We start from the raw sequence: 19,788 nt of genomic DNA, 5'->3' as shown, positions 1-19,788 counted from the left end.
CGCAGCGAGTAACGATCGTAAACAATACACGCGTGAATGCAAAAACAGTGTGGCGTGCGCGTCCGCGCTTATTTCGCTTGCCCGACTTAGTTACAATCACTAGGATCGCGTGGGTGTGACGTCATTATGCATATCATTAGTAAACCGGTGTATTGCATTTATACTACACGTGTGTATTGCAGGAAGGTAAATGCTGTGAAAGAGACTTGTAGTATGATTGTTTTACCAAACAGGAAATTGCTATTATGACATCATGGTTAAATGTCTTTATCAGCCTGCAGGGTTTATATCCTTCAGCCATTTCTTTGCCAACGGCTTTGTCCTGGTTGGAGTCATGTTCCTGGCAGCCACAATCAAATGTGTCAGTCTTCAGACTCATTACCACATGGTCATCCTGGAAAGTTTACACGTCAGAACAGCCCTACAGGTGAGGACCAGCATGAGAGGGCGCCAGTAGGCAGTGAACGAATTCAACATCCCTGTATATTAATTGTTAGAAGTACACAGGGTTGGCAGTAGATTTATTGTGGATAGTAGTAGTAGTAATAATGATAATGATAATTATAATAATGATAATAATAATAATAATAATAATAATAATAATAATAATAATAATAATAATAATAATAATAATAATAATAATAATGATAATAATAATGATAATAACAATAATGATAATAATGATAATAATAATAACAATAATGATAATAATGATAATAACAATAATAATAATAAAATAACAATAAATTTCCTTAAAATGTAATGAAGGAAGCATAGGAATTCTGTGAATCACATTCTTTTAAACCTAGTTGACATATTTCAAAGACTTCTTCAAGACATGTCTCAGGGACTACATGACTGATAATATGATTGCCATTTGTAAATGTTCTATGATTGAGAGTATGTGAAGAAAAAGTGTGGAATTATGAAACATATCTTGCTATAAAGTGAGCTGATGCTCCTGGTTGTATGATAATGTGTATGATGATTGTTAATCTTGCTTCAGCTGAATTTACTGTGGATGACATCTGTCATGAATAACAAATACAGTGTAAGATTTTTGAGGGCTTGGGTTGAGTAAGTGAAGAAAATTTAAAAAATGAAGAAAATCTAATTACTTAAAACATTTGATGTAAGCAATTCCAGAATATGCAGACTTCTCAATTCTGCAGAAGTCATTATAGACACAGAACTGGAATTACTGTAAAACATGATATATTCGCGGCATGAATTTTTCGCGAATTGAAGCCGACGGCCTTTTTTGCGGCATGAAATTTTCGCGAACTGCCACTGCCATTCAATGCATATAGTGTAGAAAAAAACTTTCGCGTGCATTTTAATTTCGTGAATCTTCGTGCTCGCGAAATTCGCGAAATTAAAATACACGCGAACATTTCTCGTTTTACAGTACTTGTCATGGGCCCTTTGAATGTTAATTCCTTTTTTCATTCTTCCTTGCAGCTGCTTGTATGTCTGTTTTCCGTATTTCTTTCAGTCTTAGCTAATCTGAAATGTTTTTTGTTGTTGAAAATCAAACGTTCATTTTGCAAAGACCATGGTGTACGAGAAGTCGCTGCGCCTGTCAACGTACGCCACAACAGGAGGTATGATGACCATGGGACAGATCACCAACCACATGTCTACCGACGCCATGTCCCTGCTCTTCTGTTTCCAGATGATGCACTACTGTTGGTCCATCCCACTCCAGGTCAGGGAAAGACATCCAGTACACTATCGTTAGAACAAACATGGTTATAATGAAATTCTGGATATAATAAAGTAAACATTCACGACGCAACATTATTTTCTCTATGTTTTTCTGTGTTTATTTGTTCAAATGTATCAAAATTTCAATATGACAAAAGAAAACTTCTGGCCACGGGGACTATGTTATAGTGGGAGTCCACTTTACAAACTCAAGGGGATGTCGTATTTTGTGTTTTCTGCAGCGTAGAGTAATGGTGAACTAATGAACAGTGTGATCATGAAGTGCAAATTCCTGTTAATTCGTGTATCATGGATTATATATCCAAACATTCCTCAATCCTTAACCCTTAATAGCCATCGTATGTGGTTATATCAACCCAGACATACATTGAGTATGCCTTCATGATGTAATGCTCTCTCTCCTCTTACCAACAGATTGTCATCACCTTGGTTCTACTGTATCAACAGCTGGGTTGGTCAGCCTTAATTGGGGCGGCAGTGTTTGTCGTCCTCCTCCCCTTCCAAATGAAGATTGCCGGCATGATGTCCAAACTTCAGAAAGAGACCTTGGTAAGAATTCTCCGTTCCTGTGATTTAGACATATGTCCATATAACTCATATTGTCATATGTTTGCCCAGAAACTAGGCAGATATTGAAACTGATTTCACCATGATGAATCATTAACTACAGTTTAATCAAATTTCGAGCCTTCAACACGGAAAAGCAAATATAAGCCCATAGAAGCTGAAATTAATGTTCAAAGTTGAGTGTTAAATTTCCATAAGTTTCCATATACACCCCATGTCATCAATCTGAAAGTAAATATACACCTAGGACATCTAATCACGATATTTCAATAATGTGTCACTATTGTCCATGTGTTTACAGTGCACTCCTGTTATGGGCAACATTGGTATAACAAAATTTTGGAAACAACAAAGTTAAGTTCAAGCCTTGAAGTTATCATCTCTAGATATCTGAATACACTTTTTTTTTGGTGTGGATATAATGCAATTTCGATATAACGAAAGAAAACTGCCAGTCCTGGGGGGTATTTCAGAAAGTTGTTCTTAAAGTTACGAACGACTTTAGAAGGACTGTTGGTCATTTCTTGTGCTGAATTATTGAAATTCTGATTAGTATAGCACATCAGAACGTGTGACATTCGTTTTTAAGTCGTTTCGTTACTTTAAGAACAGCTTTATGAAACACCCCCTTGAGGACTTCATTTTAACGAGAGTTGCCTGTATCTCTCTCTTGATATATGTGACTGTGCATCACAAAACGAACAAAAAGTCGCACACACTGATTTTGCATGAGGACTGAAAATAAGTGAAATGGGTCAACTTAGCTGATATTGACTTTTTCATATTTTCTGAAAGAGCAAGCCTTCTTTTACATTATGCTAAAATGTGGGATCATAAAATGGGCGGGAAAGTGTGTTTTTTTAGCAGTTTATCTCGAATATTTTTGGTAGAATAGTGTATTTACACATTGTAGGTGTGTCTTTAGAGTCCCTATTTCATTTCTGAAAAACCTTGTACACACTCTTCACTTTCAACTCTAATAAATTTTGAAAGGATAGTGCTACTGCTTTGAAAGTTAGCATTACTTATGGACAGAATGTCTTAATGAGGCATGCTTAATTTCAGTTGAATTTGATAATCCCTTCATTTTTGTTACTCGGGTGGTTTACTTCCTGTTTTTTGTCCCATTCATCGCACAGCCAGCACGGTTTGGTAAAGATTACACGCTTGAATAGACACTGTATTTCAGAGCCTCTTTTCTCAGTTCACACTTTTCCTGAGTTTGTGCTTTCTTTCCAATATTTAGATAGGTTAGGTGAGTCCATTTTATTTGAGTTATACATCATTTTAAAGCTTAAAGTCTGCTCTTCAGAATATGGGCTTAACTAAAAATTCATGTCTGGCGACTTTTTGTTTGTTTTGTGGTGCAGAGTCACATATTATGTTTTATAGTCATACGTGTACTGTATTAGCAGTTATCTTCACAAGGATATAATTTTCGCAAATTTCACGAATCACAGTTGGATTGCAGATTTACCAACGCACAAAAATGTTTTGATGTGCTTGGATGATAGTGCATTTAAATTAGCGGCACCATCAATTTGCGAAAACAGTGTCTCGCGAAAATGTCTGGATGACCTCCTTATCCCATTTGCGAAAATATCTGTGCGCGAAAATAACAGCGTATGCAGTATATCCTTGAAATTCAAAGTGTTGTATTGTTTCCTATAATGGTCCACAATGCTTGTCTCTTGCCCCAGCTTCTGTCAGACCAGCGGTTGAAGCTTTCCAATGAGCTGCTTCAGGGAATCAAACTCCTCAAACTCTATGGATGGGAAGAACTCTACTGCAAGGCTATTGAAGCTGTTCGTGTTAACGAACTCTGGGCCATGTTCAAGATCAATGGCAATATTGTGGCTACTAGTAAGAATGGACAGGTTTAGACAATCTTTCTCTATGCGATTTTGTTTTTTTGATGATAGATTTGAATTTTGCAGAGTGTAGCTAGATGTAAATGATGGTTCCATGACATTTGTTCCTCTGACAAATGCTCTCATGAACTATCTGTACACTATTAAGCCAAATATGAATTCTACCCACAAACATAACCCTAACCCTAATCCTCACATCAGACTTTACCTAAAACCCTATCGCAGCCCATACCTTCACCCCAAGTCCTTGCAGAAAATAAGACTGGAGCAATTGTCACAGGAGCAAATGTCGTATTGCCTTAACCAGCTGAGGACGAGTCCCAAGTATACTCAGGCAGGTGTCTATGGAAAAGGCATGTTGTAGCAAAATCAGGCTGTCTTCAACGGGTTATTAAAATGATGTAATGTTCAGTGTGTATCCAGACAGAAAGAAGGAATAGATCTTCTTCAGGCCGGTGTCATTTCTTCTCATGTAGATAAGATGAGACATTCTTGGTTTTCTTCTACTGCTGTGGAGGAAGGAGCTGCCACTTGAGAAGCACTGCTTGTAGGATTTTGTGTTTTGATAGAGTGGGTATCGTGGGAGAGATATACAGCAAGAGATCTGGAATTCCCCATTGTAAAGTAAAGGGATAGATCAAAGTAACCTCATATACAGTATTAGATGCAATGATTCCAAGTCACCTGTTGTGCATTTTAATGTCTTATTATTGTCTTTCTTTGACCTTGTCTTTTCTCCAGTGCTCATTACATCAGCTGGCCCAATATTAGTCACATTGGTGGTAAGTTTACAATTCAGCAAAAATATCATCTTGAATGAATATAAACTGCCTCAAAAGCTTGCTATGTCCTGAGTGATTAGTTTTTTAAATGTTAGCAATTATGTTTCCATCTTCCATTTTCAGAAGCTTTCAAATATTTTCATAGTTTATGCCACATAGAAACATGTTATGGTGAGAGAAAGTGAATCAGGCAAGTACCGAAATGCACAGGCCATGATGAATTTGGAAAAATGTCAATAACCAGAAACTTTGAAACAGATGAAGAAACAACATAAATGAGGCCATTGTATGTTGCTACTAATCCAAGATGTCACTACAGTTTTGATCTGCAGACAAAAATCATTTTTACAAGTTACTGTATCAAATTTTCTTATGTTATCATGATGAATATCTGTTGTGGCCATTTTACCATGCATAGTGTTGATTCAAATTCTACTCGAATTTTGATCCTATGTACTTATGCATAACTTGGTCACATAATGTTAGTAATAAATTTTGCAGATTGTTTATTTGTTTGGTTCATAGTGGAGTAGATGTGAAGGGAATTTAAATTCTTCTGAAGTATGTTGACATGCAGCCTGGCAAGAAATCTAATATCTTTCTCTTTGTATCTCTCCCCATCTCACAGTCGTTTGGGACTTACACCTTTCTGACAGGGAAACCCCTGACCCCTGATGTTGCCTTTTCCTCACTCTCTTTCTTCAACCAACTGACCATTCCACTCTTCCTGCTGCCCATGACTTTGGCCACTATGGTCAATGCTGTGGTCAGCTCCAACCGTCTACTCAATTTCTTCATGGCGCCTGAGGTAGAGACGGCAGAGTTTGCCGAAAACCTTCGTGAGGAGACCGACGGCTATGACCATGACAACGGACAGGTGAGTTTGGAGCTTCTGTGTAAGTCAGGCACCAGTGGAGTTATTTATTGTTTGCTTCCAAAGAAAGGGAGACTTGGTAGATTTTAAATAGTGAAGAGTACTCTCCAACTCATTTGAGAAGGCTACCTGATTTTCAAATGACACACTTTTTTTTTCCTTCAAAGAAAATTGATAAATCCAACCGCCAGAGTCACTCACTAGTGAATGGGAGAACAGAGCAAAGATAACCACATACTGTAAAAGTGGAAATTTTGGCGGTGTTGAAATTTCGCACATTTCGCACAACCAGAAAGTAGCGCGAAAATAAAAGCACACAAATATTTTTGCATGCCATATGTTCCAGGACTTACTGTCTTGATTCCGTGGAATTAAAAACATGCGAAACTCTTCTTACCGGGCCGAGGGCGAAAAATTAGTCCCGCGAAAATATCCCCTTTTACAGTAGTCCTAGTCATAGTTCTCCATGTAACATGAACAATGCTCTTTTTGGCATGATTTAGTATCAACTAATTCCCACCTTTTTCACCCCAAAATGTGATGGCTTTTTAGCTGCCAGCTGTAGATTTCCGTCAGCCATCATCCAGTGAGAAGGCATCCCTTTTACAAAATGAGGACAAGTCCAATCACCATAGCAACGGCTATGGCTCGCTGGACCGCCGCTCTAAGACTGAAAGTGCACCAAGTCCAGTACCAGATGATGTGGCAGTGAAGGTGAGAGGGAGCATGAATGTAACATTGTTTCTTTGGAATGTAACATTGTTTCTTTGGAGTGTAACATTGTTTCTTTGGAATGTAACATTGTTTCTTTGGAATGTAACATTGTTTCTTTGGAATGTAACATTGTTTCTTTGGAATGTAACATTGTTTCTTTGGAATGTAACATTGTTTCTTTGGAATGTAACATTGTTTCCACGGAATGTAACATTGTTTCCACGGAATGTTACTCTCATGTAAAACCTAAAGACTATCATTTTCTCTACTTTTGTTTTTGTATTCATGATGATTTTAATATCAGCACAATCTTTATGACATGTGTTAACTTGATTTTTGCAAAGATTATAGCGTTCTTGGAACTAGAAAATGAAGAAACAGGGTATGACTGTACCTATCATGATTTTATAATCATTTCTTAAAGGTTTCATTGTCATTTTACAGAGTGTAAATGTTGCCACGTACCTGATATTTGTTTGAGTACAAAGTTAATGAATGACTTATGATTCAATAATACAAATAACACAACGACAGCAAACGTCCTTGGACTTGAGACAGAGTGAAATGTGATAGCAAGAATTACTCTTGGAATGAATTTGGATAAGGGAATAATTTAATTCACCTATTCATTTAAGATCGTTTTTTAAGTCCAGTATTATGAACTAGTTTTGTATTATGAATGAAGGTATCAAGATGTGATGAAGATTCATCTGTAGACTTGTTTGTTTTTTGTTTGTATAGTGACATTCCTTTCTTTACTGTCTGCCAGATTGTCAATGGAAACTTTACATGGGATGAAAATAGCAACCTTCCAGTCATTTCCAAGGTCAATGTGGAGATTCCTGCAGGTTTGTAGCTTGTATAAAAACAAAGATGGCTACTGTCTACATCGTATATTTAGCGAATCTTAGTTTTCATGACTCAGGACTTCCTGACAATTTCGCTAGGTAAAGTGGTTAAATTCGCAATTGTGAAATACAGTACAGAACATAAAGGTGTATGCATGCATATCACATCCATGTCGGGATCAGAATTAACATCCTTGCGTGTTTTTAGATTCACGAATAGCACCCGACTTGTGAAATTTGCGGGAATAAAAACCTGGCAAAATACTCAGTGTATACAGTAATGATCCTCTCTATCCTGTCAGAGAAATTTGGTTCAATGTGACAAGACAAGTAATGAGAAAATGCCAGAACATAATGTAATGCCCACTTCCATTCACTATTCATTAAGAATGCAAAGAAACTATTGCACTATGGGAAGAGTTTCTTGTTTCTTACATCAGAACTCTAGACTCCATTATGCTATGGAATGCTTTCTTCTTTGGCTCTCTTTTCTTAGATCAAGACTCACAATGGGTCAGAATATTTGTGTCTCTTGCTGAAATTAGGGATGAATACATTCAATATATGCAAAGGGAATTCCATGGTTTGTTAAATTATTGCATTGCTCTATCTTTGTGCACATTTTAGAGTACTGGGTAAGACATTTTTTAAAGATGGCTAGTATAATTAAACAGGGAAAGGCTTCCCTTTAAAAATGTATGATATTTCTACACTTATAGCATTTTGTCATGTATTTTGTGTAGTTTGAAAAATAACCACATTCCAATGCAGTGAACATGGATGAGAGTATTGTTAAGACACCAATCATCACAGGAGAAAATTTAGATAGGCCAAGCAGAGTACTGCTCTCTCAAGTCATGGGGAATCCACTCTATTGAGTATAAGAGAATTGAAATGGCTACCACATTCGTAAGTAACAGTTTAAAGAAGGAGTTTTCATACATTCATAATACATTCTGTTTAGTGTAATGTTCGTGAGTGTGTTTACTGCAAACAATGACACTTACATGGTGTAGTAACCTGTACTTTGCGATGTTCTGTGAGAAAGCATACTTTGTTAGCTTTAAGACTGGAGGCCTATGTTGAAGTCGTGTTCTGTTCTGATGGTGTACAGGTAAACTGACCATGGTTGTCGGTCAAGTGGGCAGTGGCAAGTCCTCCTTCTGCTCGGCCATTCTTGGTGAGATGACCACCATGTCTGGGAGTGTCCTCTTCAACAGGTCAGTCATTTGGCCTTGGAAGGAACATCTATCTTAAGACACTGTACCAGCTGACATTTTTGCATGCAGATATATTTGTAAAATGCTATTTTTATGCCTCCGCCACGAAGTGGTGCCGGAGGCATTATGTTTTCGGGTTGTCCGTCCGTCCGTATGTCCGTCCGTACGTCCGTCCGCTTTCGTTTACGCGATAACTTGAGTAATATTGACTGGAATTTTACCAAACTTGGTCCAAGTATGAAGTATGATGGGGCAATTATTTGATTAGATTTTGGGTGAAATCGGCTGAAGGTCAAAGGTCAAAGGTCAAGGTCAAATCATGAAATTGTATCTGTTTACGCGATAACTCAAGACTGGATCGAGCAAATTTCACCAAACTTTGTTGGAGGATAATGTATGATAGGACAATTACTTGATTAGTTTTTCAGTGAAATCGGACAGAGGTCAAAGGTCAAAGATCAAGGTCAAATCCTAAAATTCATCTGTTTATGTGATAACTTGAAACTGGATGAAGCAGCTTTCACCAAACTTGGTCCAAGGATGATGTATGATGTGACAATAAGTTGAGTAGACTTTAGTTACATTGGCAAGAGGTCAAAGGTCAAAAGGTCAAGGTCAAATGCTATAAATGTTACAATTTTCCCCATATCTATGCAATTCCCAAAGGTATTTTCTTGAAACTTGGTGTGGACATGTACTACTGCGTAGAGATTCTCCACAGAGGGTTTCACGTCATAAGGTCAAAGGTCAAAAGGTCAAAGGTCTAAGGTTAGGTGAAAATGTTACATTATCACTTTTCTCGCAAATGGTTCAATGTATCTTTGTGGAACTTGGTACATACGCATGTACTGACGGGCAGGGATTATCTAGGGAATTTAGGGGTCATGAGTCAATAGTCAGGGGGTCAAAGGTCAAGGTCAACTCCTCAAAATTTTACTATTTCCCTCATATACTAGTATATGCAATGTTTGCATCATTACTTTCAAAACTTAATACATGCATTACCTGATGGAGATTCTCTGGGAAATTTCCAGCCAGAAGGTCAAAGGTCAAAGGTTAAGGGTCAAAGGCTAGGTTTCAATGCCTCCCCCCCCCCCCCCCCCCCCCCCAAAAAGGAAAAAAAAAATGTTTTGTACCGTCATTACACTCTTTCTTCATACCTTGGAAATTACTCATTGCATAAACTTACAAAAAGGTCCGTCAGAATGCAAGTAAAAATTCTCAATTCCCCAAATATGTGTACCTACACTCCTAGAAAAATATAGCAAACCCAGTTCAAGACATTTCTGACAAACCTGCCATTTCAATATTTTGCCAGTTATGTGAAACTGTCATGGATCTCACATTGTGAAGACATTGTACTATACGCTTATTGGGAGAATCATGCATTATGGCGGAGGCATCAGTCGCCATAGCGACATTTCTAGTTTGGATATTTTCTTTTGTGTTGTTAATTTAGTTGTTGCAAGCGTCAAATCTGATACTTGTTTTTTCAATTTTAATGAAAAGATAAAACAAGTCAAGGTTTTACTAGTTACGCTGTGATTTCAACAGAAAATTTATTGCTTTTAGGGCAACATGGCTCTGTCTGGCTAATTTGACATGCTTTAATTTTCATTGAAATATTGATCTTTTACTTTGCTCATATTGCTCCTCCAGCAATTTACAGTAGTACTCCACTGGTATGATGATATTGTGTTGACATTTCTTTAGAGTCAGTTTTTAACCATGCAAAAATGATAATGATAACTTAACTGACAGCGCATAGTATTTATCGGTATGCATTCTTTATGCACTTTACATTGGTAAATAGTTCAAGTACATTTTAATAGATCCAAATTATCTTATGATATAGGACATTTAAATGAAAATACACCATTACAATTGTAAAAAGAGATAGGATTTCACCACATACCGAACAAATTGTGTATTTCTAGATTATTGCTCAAGCAGGGCTAGCTCTGTTACTTTCATTATCAGTTTGTGCAATATTGCAAGACATGTTGGTATTTCTATGAGGGGTATCGTGGGATAAAGCCATGACTCAGGAAAGATGTTACACTCTAGGATATCCTATTGGAATGAACCTTGATCATGAGCAGGAACTAATTCAGGGCCTTTCTCAACAATACATGACCTTTGGTTAAGAGAGTGCAGCATTGATTTGATGAAGCAAGTAAATTGTGAAGAAATTTAGTACAAGTTCCTTTCCTTCTGAAAACTAATAGTTTGTTGAATGAATGCAAAAAGATGCTCAGCAATCTAAAATGCAAACAGTTTTAACATTCTTTTGCTTACCCTGTGTAAAGAATGAGGTTTCAATCCATAGGCCATGTATTCAGATTTTGGGTTATGAGTTGTTTTTTTTACCACACATTTATAGTAAGGAGTTGATTACTTTTTTTTTTTTTTAAAGCACTCAGTTTAATGTTTGAGTCACAGTGGATATCAATCTTCCGATATAATTGACTCTTACTGATTCAAGTCTCAAGTAAAGCTGGTATCTCACTGAGTGGCAAACGTTTGCGAACGTAGCGAATTTGAGACGTCAACTTTTCTAACGAATGTTTGCGAAAAATCAAGGTTCGCTTGTGCCATTAGCAACAGTTAGCGACTTTTAGCAATGTTTAGCAACAATTAGCAACACTTGAGCCAATGTTTGCAAAAGTGTTTGCGAAACACAGGTGGCGACTATTAGCAACTGTTAGCGAATGTTCGTGACAGTTTTGCAAATGTTAGCGCCAGTTTTGCAAATGCTAGCGACAGTTTTGCAAATATTAGCAACTGTTTGCAAATCCTGTGCAACAATTTGTGAATGTTTTGGGACCTGGAAAAGTACCAGGCTATTATGTATAGTCAGACCCATAAAACGAACATACAACCTTCCCCTGCAGTCAGATCTCTTGTGACCACTGTTCAAGATGGATTTCCAGAATATTGAAATGAATTTCTACCAAGAAGAGGCTAAACGTGCTGCTGTCCTTGAAGAGCTGCTTTGCCTGGCTGCTGCTACAGCTATCGTGCAGCTTAAGAGAAAGAAGATGAAGAAAAACAAGAAAGGAAGAAGAAAAGAAAGACTGTTTGGGTCAGAGAGTAGTTGTTGCAGAGGACAGACTTCAGTCGATATGAAAAGCTTTTGCAGCAATATTTACATGATGGAGATGTCAAGAGCTTCAAGAACTTTCTTAGAGTGGAACCTTGCCTGTTTCAGAAGCTTATATATAGGAACCATGTGGTTACTTGTTCGCTAGCAGTGGTGAATCAAATAAAAATGTTAGCGACACCGTATTATGACCTTTTGCGAATTCTTTGCGAATGTTTGCAACTGTTAGCAAAAATACAAATTCGCAAAAAAAATTTGAACATGTTCAAAATTCCTTTGCGACAATAAAGACTGTTTGAGACAATAACAAACGTTTGCGAACTTTCATACAACAGTTAACAAACCTTTTGCAACCCTTTACGAACCCTGGCGAAATCCCAAATTTGCTGCGTTCGCAAACGTTCGCCGCTCAGTGAGATATCCCCTTAATGACTTATAAGCTTTACTGACTGGATATTTCTTGTTATAAGGCCAGCATTTATGATCTTCTTTGTACCAAGTTGTAAGTAATGCTTCAGTCTAGACTTGAGAGAAATTGGTGCAGCATTTGAATAAATTGGCATTTGCAAAATGCAATGATTCAAAGTTGTGGGTGACAAGAGTGACATTAAGTACTTCGACTCACTTTAATACCAGATGCAAATTTTAGCACAAATGGACAAACAAGATGTAAAGTGTTTTAGTTTTGTGTGCTTTCAGGTCTTCCATTGACGGTGAATAAAAGGATAGCAAAAAATGACCATACTGGCTTTTGAGTCAGGTGTCATTTAACCCTATTTAAAAGGACAAGTCCACCTTCATATACATAAGGATTCAGAGAATGCAGCAATATTAGTTGAACACATCAGTGAAAGTTTGAGGAAAATTGGACAATCCATTCAAAAGTTACGAATATTTTAAGTATCTGTGCAGTCACTGCTGGAAGAAAAGACTACTACAGTATATGTCACATGCGTACAACTATCTAAGGAAAATAAAAAGAGAATTTCACAAAACTTTAGTTTTTGAATAAAGTGCACAGTTCTTCGACTTGCTACTGACATATGTTAGGGTAATATTATTCCCCCTGCCCTCTGAAAGAGAGAAGTCGAGTGTACTTTTGTTACGGGAGAAAAATGGAAATACGTTGAATTTTCTTTATTCTTTCTTTATATCGTTGTACTCATGTGACATCACAAGCTATAGTAGTCTTTTCATCCAGCCGTGACTGAGCAGAAACTTCGAAAATTCATAACTTTTTAACGGATTGTCCGATTTTGCTCAAACTCGCACTGTTGTGTTCTACTAATATTGCTGCATTCACTCAACCCACATGTCTATGAAGGTGAACTTGTCCTTTAACCTGGGGGGTTTCGCGCCACGATTCCGCAACGCGCAAAGATTTTGCCGCGTCGTTTCATGAATTTTTTCATCGAAGTCTCCCGCATATTTTGAGACCAAATTTGTGACATGTGGGTACACCGTTCTGAAGTTACGCGATGTTTTGCATATGCATGTCAACCTGAGCTCAAATTCATGATTTCGTGTGCAAATCCAATGCAAATAGTGTTTTTTTTTGTTTAATTGATGTAAATTAGATTATTTCAACTTTTGAACATTGAAATTAATCAATTCTAATGTAGATAAGTTTGAAAAAGTGCCTGCAACAAATTTTGGCAAAAAAACAATAGAAAACAAAAGGTTGAAAAAACAATAAAATACAGAAGAAATTAACAAAGCAATAAAAAACATATAAGAAACTGATTTTGATTACTTAATTGATGTTTGATTGATTGTTTGATGTGTCTTGAGGAACTCTTGACACAAAAATTTAGCAATCCTTTATTTCTTTTTGATGGAGTTATAGGTGAAAATATGATTTCATGCGTAAATTTGCATAATTAATTTATTAAAAAATATAAAATCAACATTTTTCTATTGTATGACTATGTAATCTTGTAGTTGACATCTGGCTCTATCTTCAGGCAAAATTTTGCGGCGATCGCGTGATCAGCGGCCGAGATCTGAAGGGGGGGTCAAATTGACCCCCCCCACCCCCCAGTAAAAACTGGGTCTCAAATAGCCCAGTTAAAATAGGGTTAATCTTTTATTCTGCCTTGACATAGTCCTTCGATGGGATTTGTTTCTGTTTTCACTCCGACCTGCTATAAGACAGTGAGATTCATCTGGTAGACTATTTTGTTATGTCACATATTATAGAGTTTAATGGCACGCAAAAGTTGGCGCTTTGTTTGGTATGTGGAAAAGTGATAATTAGGAGTCTAGGCTAACAGTGCATAGCAAGCCATGGGTTTACTATCTTGACATCGTGAACTAAACACTCTTTTTATACCAATGTCTATACAGTGATAGGAGCAGCATTGCGTATGCTGCCCAGAAAGCCTGGCTCCTTAATGCAACGCTCAAAGACAACATCATCTTCAGCGAGGAGACAGACAGCCGACGCTATCGCCGAGTCCTCAAGGCCTGCGCCTTGGAGCCAGACATTGAGATCCTCCCTGGTGGGGATCAGACAGAGATTGGTGAGAAGGGTATCAACTTGAGTGGAGGTCAGAAACAGAGGGTCAGCGTTGCTAGGGCAATGTACTCCACCCGTGACATCATCATCCTGGTGAGTGTTTGTTGGAGTGAAGAGTTACCAGGCAACAAACTCACCTCAGCCAGCCCAGTTTTGGCTTGCTTGAGAGCTTTTTTATAGATGCTAAAAATGCAGTGTCACTCCATTTTTACATACACCTGTAAGGAAGAGAGTCAGACAAGAAGAAGGAGAGAAGTTCCATCCATACTGGACATCAAATGATGAAAATCATATATTGGGTTGATAATTCAACAACTACAACCTATTCCCCTGAAAAAAAAAGAGTGATCATTGTTTTACTATTGCAACACAACAAATTTGATATAAAGGGCAAAGGGCAAAAAATGTGATGAAAAAGGGTGCATGTCAGCGGGAGGTTTTAGAATAAATGGCATCAACGTATAAATTTAGTGACTTTCCCTTAGATGTGACTTTCTCAACTTTTTTTGATAGAAGTGTTGAAATTTTATGTTGGTTTGATTTTGCTGCACTTTTCAAAACCAACTTAGAGAGGAATTAACTTGTGGATGTCTTTGTAGCTCTTTGGAATAGTGTTAGGGTGGCAATATCATTTTGGGAAACTTTATCTTCATATATGTGGAAGTATGGTACCATATTAGCATTCTGCATTCATGGTGGATTAATTTCTGTGCATGAAGAGAATGGATGGAAAACTTCAAATATTCCTTGCACTTAGTTGCCTTGCACCAACATTACTTGTATTTCAAGGCTTGCCTTGCATTCATATTCTTGTCAAAAGTAATTTTTATCAAAAAGAAGTGGTGCATTATACAAAGAATGAATGGTCACAAGTGCAATGGTACAAGATTTGGCACGAGGTGAAAGTTAGAGGCGCTCTATACAATGAGGTGAAGCCGAGTTGAATAGTGCGCCTCATCTTTCACTGAGTTTTTTTTTTTTTTTTATACAACACCTCAAACGTCCACGGATGGGGTCCACACAGATTCTTGAATTTAACAGTGAAATGGCAACCATTTTCCTTGAAAGACCAATGAGGAGCTGCACAGTCACTGTGTACATAGGCGAAGCCGATTGTTCAAAGTTGTTTACAAAAATGAGTGACAAAAGTATGCGCTTGTAAGCGTGCTTGTAATTGCTGAGTTCTTGTGGCAAATATTTGTTTATTGTGACATCAGAGCCATGCGATGGAACAAAATCTTCGAGTCAATCATGAGTTTGACATGGGAGTCATTGGAAATGGGTGACGTCAGCCATGCGTTATCCATTTTTGCTCAAACAAAACTGCATGACTGACAGCTACAGCATGCAATGGAACTTTTAACTAAATGTCACGTGATGGGCAATCGACCAATCAGATAGCTACATTCTAATTAGGTTTTGTATAATACTTCATGAATAATCTTTCACTTGGAATATTTTCTGACTCATTGAATTTCAGGATGACCCATTGTCAGCCTTGGATGTTCATGTTGGAAGGACTCTGTTTGAAGAAGGTATCATGAATCTCCTCATCAAGAACAAGAAGACTGTTGTCCTTGTGACTCACCAGCTTCAGTATCTACAGGAGGCAGACATGGTGAGGTCAATCAGGATTAAAGAGGAAATTCAGTCCAAATATAAGTTAGTCTGATAAGAAAGAGTAAAATATCACAATTTCAATGGTATAATTTTGATTGAAATCGGATGAAAAATAAGGAAGTTATGATATTTTGAAGTTGTGCTATTTTTCAGGAAACAGTTCTTGAACAGTCAATATGAATATGCAAATGCAAAGTGAGCTTGTCATCCCCTTCTGTAATTTTTATCCTATTTCAGTCAAATTTTTGCCATTGAACTCGTAAGATTTTTCTCTTTTTTATCAGACTAATTTGTATTTGGACTGGATTTCCCCTATAACCCTTTGGATTTATGGTATACTTGCACAATCCTTACATCGTGCAGCAATAGTGAGGTTCCCATGTGTAAGGGTTAATTTCAAAGACCATACAAGGAGTATGCGATTTAATTATGCGACTCAATGGATAGGTTTTGATTCTTTCTACTTGTGGCGCACATTCCTAATATGAGCACATCACTGTTACATCACTGTAACATTTATGTTTAAGGCTATTAATCATCAGGCCCCGGGATACCTGTCTTCCCTAATCAAGTGGCGTCAGCCTCAACCTGGCCTTTGTTCGTCTGGCCTTACTCCCAAGTTGCCAAATACACATCTCAAGGCATATGGAGACCAGGCATTTTCCTCTATTGCTCCTTGCCTGTGGAACTCCCTCCTATCTTTCCTCCGTGAAATTGACAAACTAGATCACTTCAAAGCCTCTCTCAAAACTTAACCCTAACTAGGCTGGGGGGGCTCCAAGGCCCCCCCCCCCCCCCGACGTTCCGCGCGATGTATCGCCAACGCGAAACGCTATCGCCGCGACGTTTTATGACTTTTTTCTTTTGAGTCTCCTGCATCTTTTGACACCAAATTTGCGATGCCCGGGCGCGCGGTTCCGAAGTTGCGCATAAATATGTATGTGCATGTCAGACCAAAAATAGCTCAAAAACGTGAATATGTGTACAATTTCAAGGCAAACTGTGCTTTCAGGCAAATTTCATAAAAGCATGATTATTTGGGGGTGTTATTGATTAAAATCAATTAAAAGCATATTTTCTTGTTCGGAACAATGTCGCGGACAAGTTTCATTGAAAAAACAATGAAAAACATAAGAAATTAAAAAAACAATAAAATACTTTTGAAATTTTTGATGCCGTAATTTTTTTCTCTTATATTTGCTCAGGACACTAAAAAGAATATACACACTAAAAATGTGCCCATTTTGAGCTTTATTTGTCTGATTTCATGCATCATTGTGCATAAATTAGCATAATTTAGCATAAATGATAATTTTTTCAAACCAATTTTCGTCGCGATCGCGCAGTCGACGGCCGAGATCTGGAGGGGGGCCTGGGAGGCACCCCCCGCCCCATGTGACCATGTGATCACACTACCATCAAAACTATGCATAGTTTATAGGGATGTGAAAAAGTACCTGCAGTTTCAGTCTGTAGCATGTATGCTCCACAGGGGCAAAATATGTGTGCCCTCCTGGAATATCAAAGTGCACACGCACAACAGTGGGCAGCATACATGTATGTGTAAACAGCATAAAATGGATCTAATCATGTGACGAATTTAAAGGCACATCGTCCCAGGTGCTTTGGTCAAATGCGTACGCGGGCACACAGGCGCAAGTTTCCTATAAAGACCTACGCTATCGACTCCTCTTTTGCTTTGGCCCATTTCCCTGAGTCCGAAGAAGTCTGATCCACTGTAGTCAGTGATCCGACCACAGTTCGGCTCATAATTCGGCTGAGGCGGATGACAGCTTTAGCAAACTTCTTTTGTGATATCATAATAAGAAGCACATATGCACGCACCCTGGCATTACTACAGACTGCGCGATATGCAGAGAAGACAACGGAGGCAATGATACTTAGCAACACCTACGCGCTTTACTCTTGATGACAGCTCAACTTCGGCATTCTTCGTATCCATGCTAACGGTGATCGGCAGTATCATCAACAGCACCCTCTACACTACCGGGACTATGCACCTTTAAGTTTCAAACTGCACAAAGCAATTCAGCTATAGTTTCCCTAGAAGTGAGAGACTTTCAATGTTCATGCAGGAAGTTTCACTTGTAAATTCCCGAGAAGTTTGTGGGCAGACTTCCCAAACTACGCTTACACAAGGCAACTTACTGCTTAGTGAAACTACCTGTAATTTTGCATAGTCTGATCTGGGTTTATGGTAGGCCAAACACACTTATAGGAGATGGAACCACTTTTTGTTTCATATGTAGATTATAGTGATGCAAGATGGCTTCGTCCAGCACCAAGGCACACTGGATGAGATTGCTGCAGCCGACCCAGAGCTTTACAAGAACTGGCGAGACACGGCCAACCTCCTCTCAGAGGCAGAGAATGAAGACCCATCAGCCACAGAGTCCGAATCTGAGAGTGAGCGACGTGTCTTGAAGAGACAGATATCAAGACAATTGACTGTGGAAGAAGAAGAGAAGAAGAAGATTGGTAAGTTGACATCAACAATAAAGAACATTTAATTAGTATTATCAGACAATGAGATTCCAATCTAGTTCATTGAACCTTTCCATACTTACCATTTGAGTTGAAGAGGATGGATCCTGAAATGTGTTTTGAATTCCTTGAAATCCTTTTGGGCATGCTTCAACTGTATCATCAGTGGTTTTGAATGAAGAATCGTTACATATAACTTTTCTCTTTTTAATGGTATGATTTATCAGTCATTCAAGCAATAATGATAGGCTTGGTTTCAGAGACTGGTTTGAGAGGACATTAAAACTGAAATGGTTTTTATGTTTTTAGTGCCAGAAAGCCTTTTGTTGCATCAGGAGTCAGTGCAGAATATTTATCCATCTTGTGTTCTTACGCAAAGTAGTCAGAATATTATGACCTCAGTTTTATATGTGAACTGAAATGTTTGAATTTTGACCTGACATGACAGCCTCGCAGTACTCACGGACAGACAGTACTTCCGAGAAGCAGAGTATGTATACAACTACACAGTGGAGTATTCCGTTGGGATGGACCACTTCTGTTGAAAATGTCTCCTGCATGCTTATTGTTCAATATTTTCTTTTATATTGAGTTGCCATTCCCTTATCCCTGCTTTTGAAATGAATGTTTTTGCATATGTTGTTTGGGAGCCTGATATTTTGTCGCTGGGGTGACAAGACCTTGGATCTGAAATATGGGTGAAAATGATTTTTTTGGATAAATGGTCAGATAATCAGGTAAATGATGTCCTGTCCAAATCCTACCTATCTCACTCGAAAAATGAAGCCACCACGGCGTGTCAAAGGAAGGGCTCTCCCATTCGTTAAGTGCTTTGGCTGCCATGTTTTTTTGCTCTCCTGAACATTTGACATTTTGTAGATACGAGGTCTTTCATCCCAGTGAGGATTTGTGTCTGTTGTAATACAATGACTGTAAATGCTGTTATTTTTGCATAGAGATTGTGAGATATTTTTACGAATGAGGAGGTTGCATACATTTTCGCGAAATGCTGTCTTTGTTTTTGGACACTGAGTCTATCTCACACATATTTATTCATATGGCATATGTACCCAGCAACCAAGATTGTTGCACTCTCTCATCTACATGCTTGAGATTTGTTGATAAGAGATGCACATAATGTTAGACATACACTGTACTAGCGTGCGCATATCAGCAGCCACTGCCATGTTTTCTCCACAGCTCAGAAGGCAACAAATGCCACGAAATGAGCACGCTGATATTTACGTGCCGCAAATTCAATTTGATCAAGATCAGCAGCCCGTTTTAAAGAACTTGTTATTAGTGACAGCTGCCACATTTCTATGACAAATTTTCTCTCAGCCAATCAGATGCAAGGATTTCAGTGGCTTGCCACTGATGACAAGTTTTTGGAAACAGGCCCCAGGTGGAACTATTTTCCTGTGTTTTAAGTTCATGA

General features: G+C 38.1%; 1 protein-coding gene across 1 annotated transcript in view; it reads left to right on the top strand.

The window, feature by feature from the left end:
* LOC139738044 (ATP-binding cassette sub-family C member 9-like) overlaps nt 1-19,788 on the top strand; it is a 58,717-nt gene that overhangs the window by 16,297 nt on the left and 22,632 nt on the right. The window contains exons 6-18 of the mRNA XM_071648707.1: nt 275-427; nt 1,553-1,708; nt 2,143-2,277; nt 3,996-4,158; nt 4,908-4,948; nt 5,577-5,825; nt 6,375-6,536; nt 7,306-7,384; nt 8,499-8,604; nt 14,054-14,318; nt 15,706-15,843; nt 18,116-18,344; nt 18,799-18,840. Coding sequence (XP_071504808.1) covers nt 275-427; nt 1,553-1,708; nt 2,143-2,277; nt 3,996-4,158; nt 4,908-4,948; nt 5,577-5,825; nt 6,375-6,536; nt 7,306-7,384; nt 8,499-8,604; nt 14,054-14,318; nt 15,706-15,843; nt 18,116-18,344; nt 18,799-18,840 — 1,918 coding nt within the window. The remainder of the gene's footprint in view (nt 1-274; nt 428-1,552; nt 1,709-2,142; nt 2,278-3,995; nt 4,159-4,907; nt 4,949-5,576; nt 5,826-6,374; nt 6,537-7,305; nt 7,385-8,498; nt 8,605-14,053; nt 14,319-15,705; nt 15,844-18,115; nt 18,345-18,798; nt 18,841-19,788) is intronic.

This window comes from Diadema antillarum, unplaced genomic scaffold (assembly GCF_040938485.1).
Source record: "Diadema antillarum isolate AM-2024a unplaced genomic scaffold, OU_Dant_1.0 seq00000720_RagTag, whole genome shotgun sequence".
NCBI lineage: Eukaryota > Metazoa > Echinodermata > Echinoidea > Diadematoida > Diadematidae > Diadema > Diadema antillarum.
The sequence above is the reverse complement of the archived record's forward strand: the minus strand, read 5'-3'. Positions and strand labels throughout refer to the sequence as shown.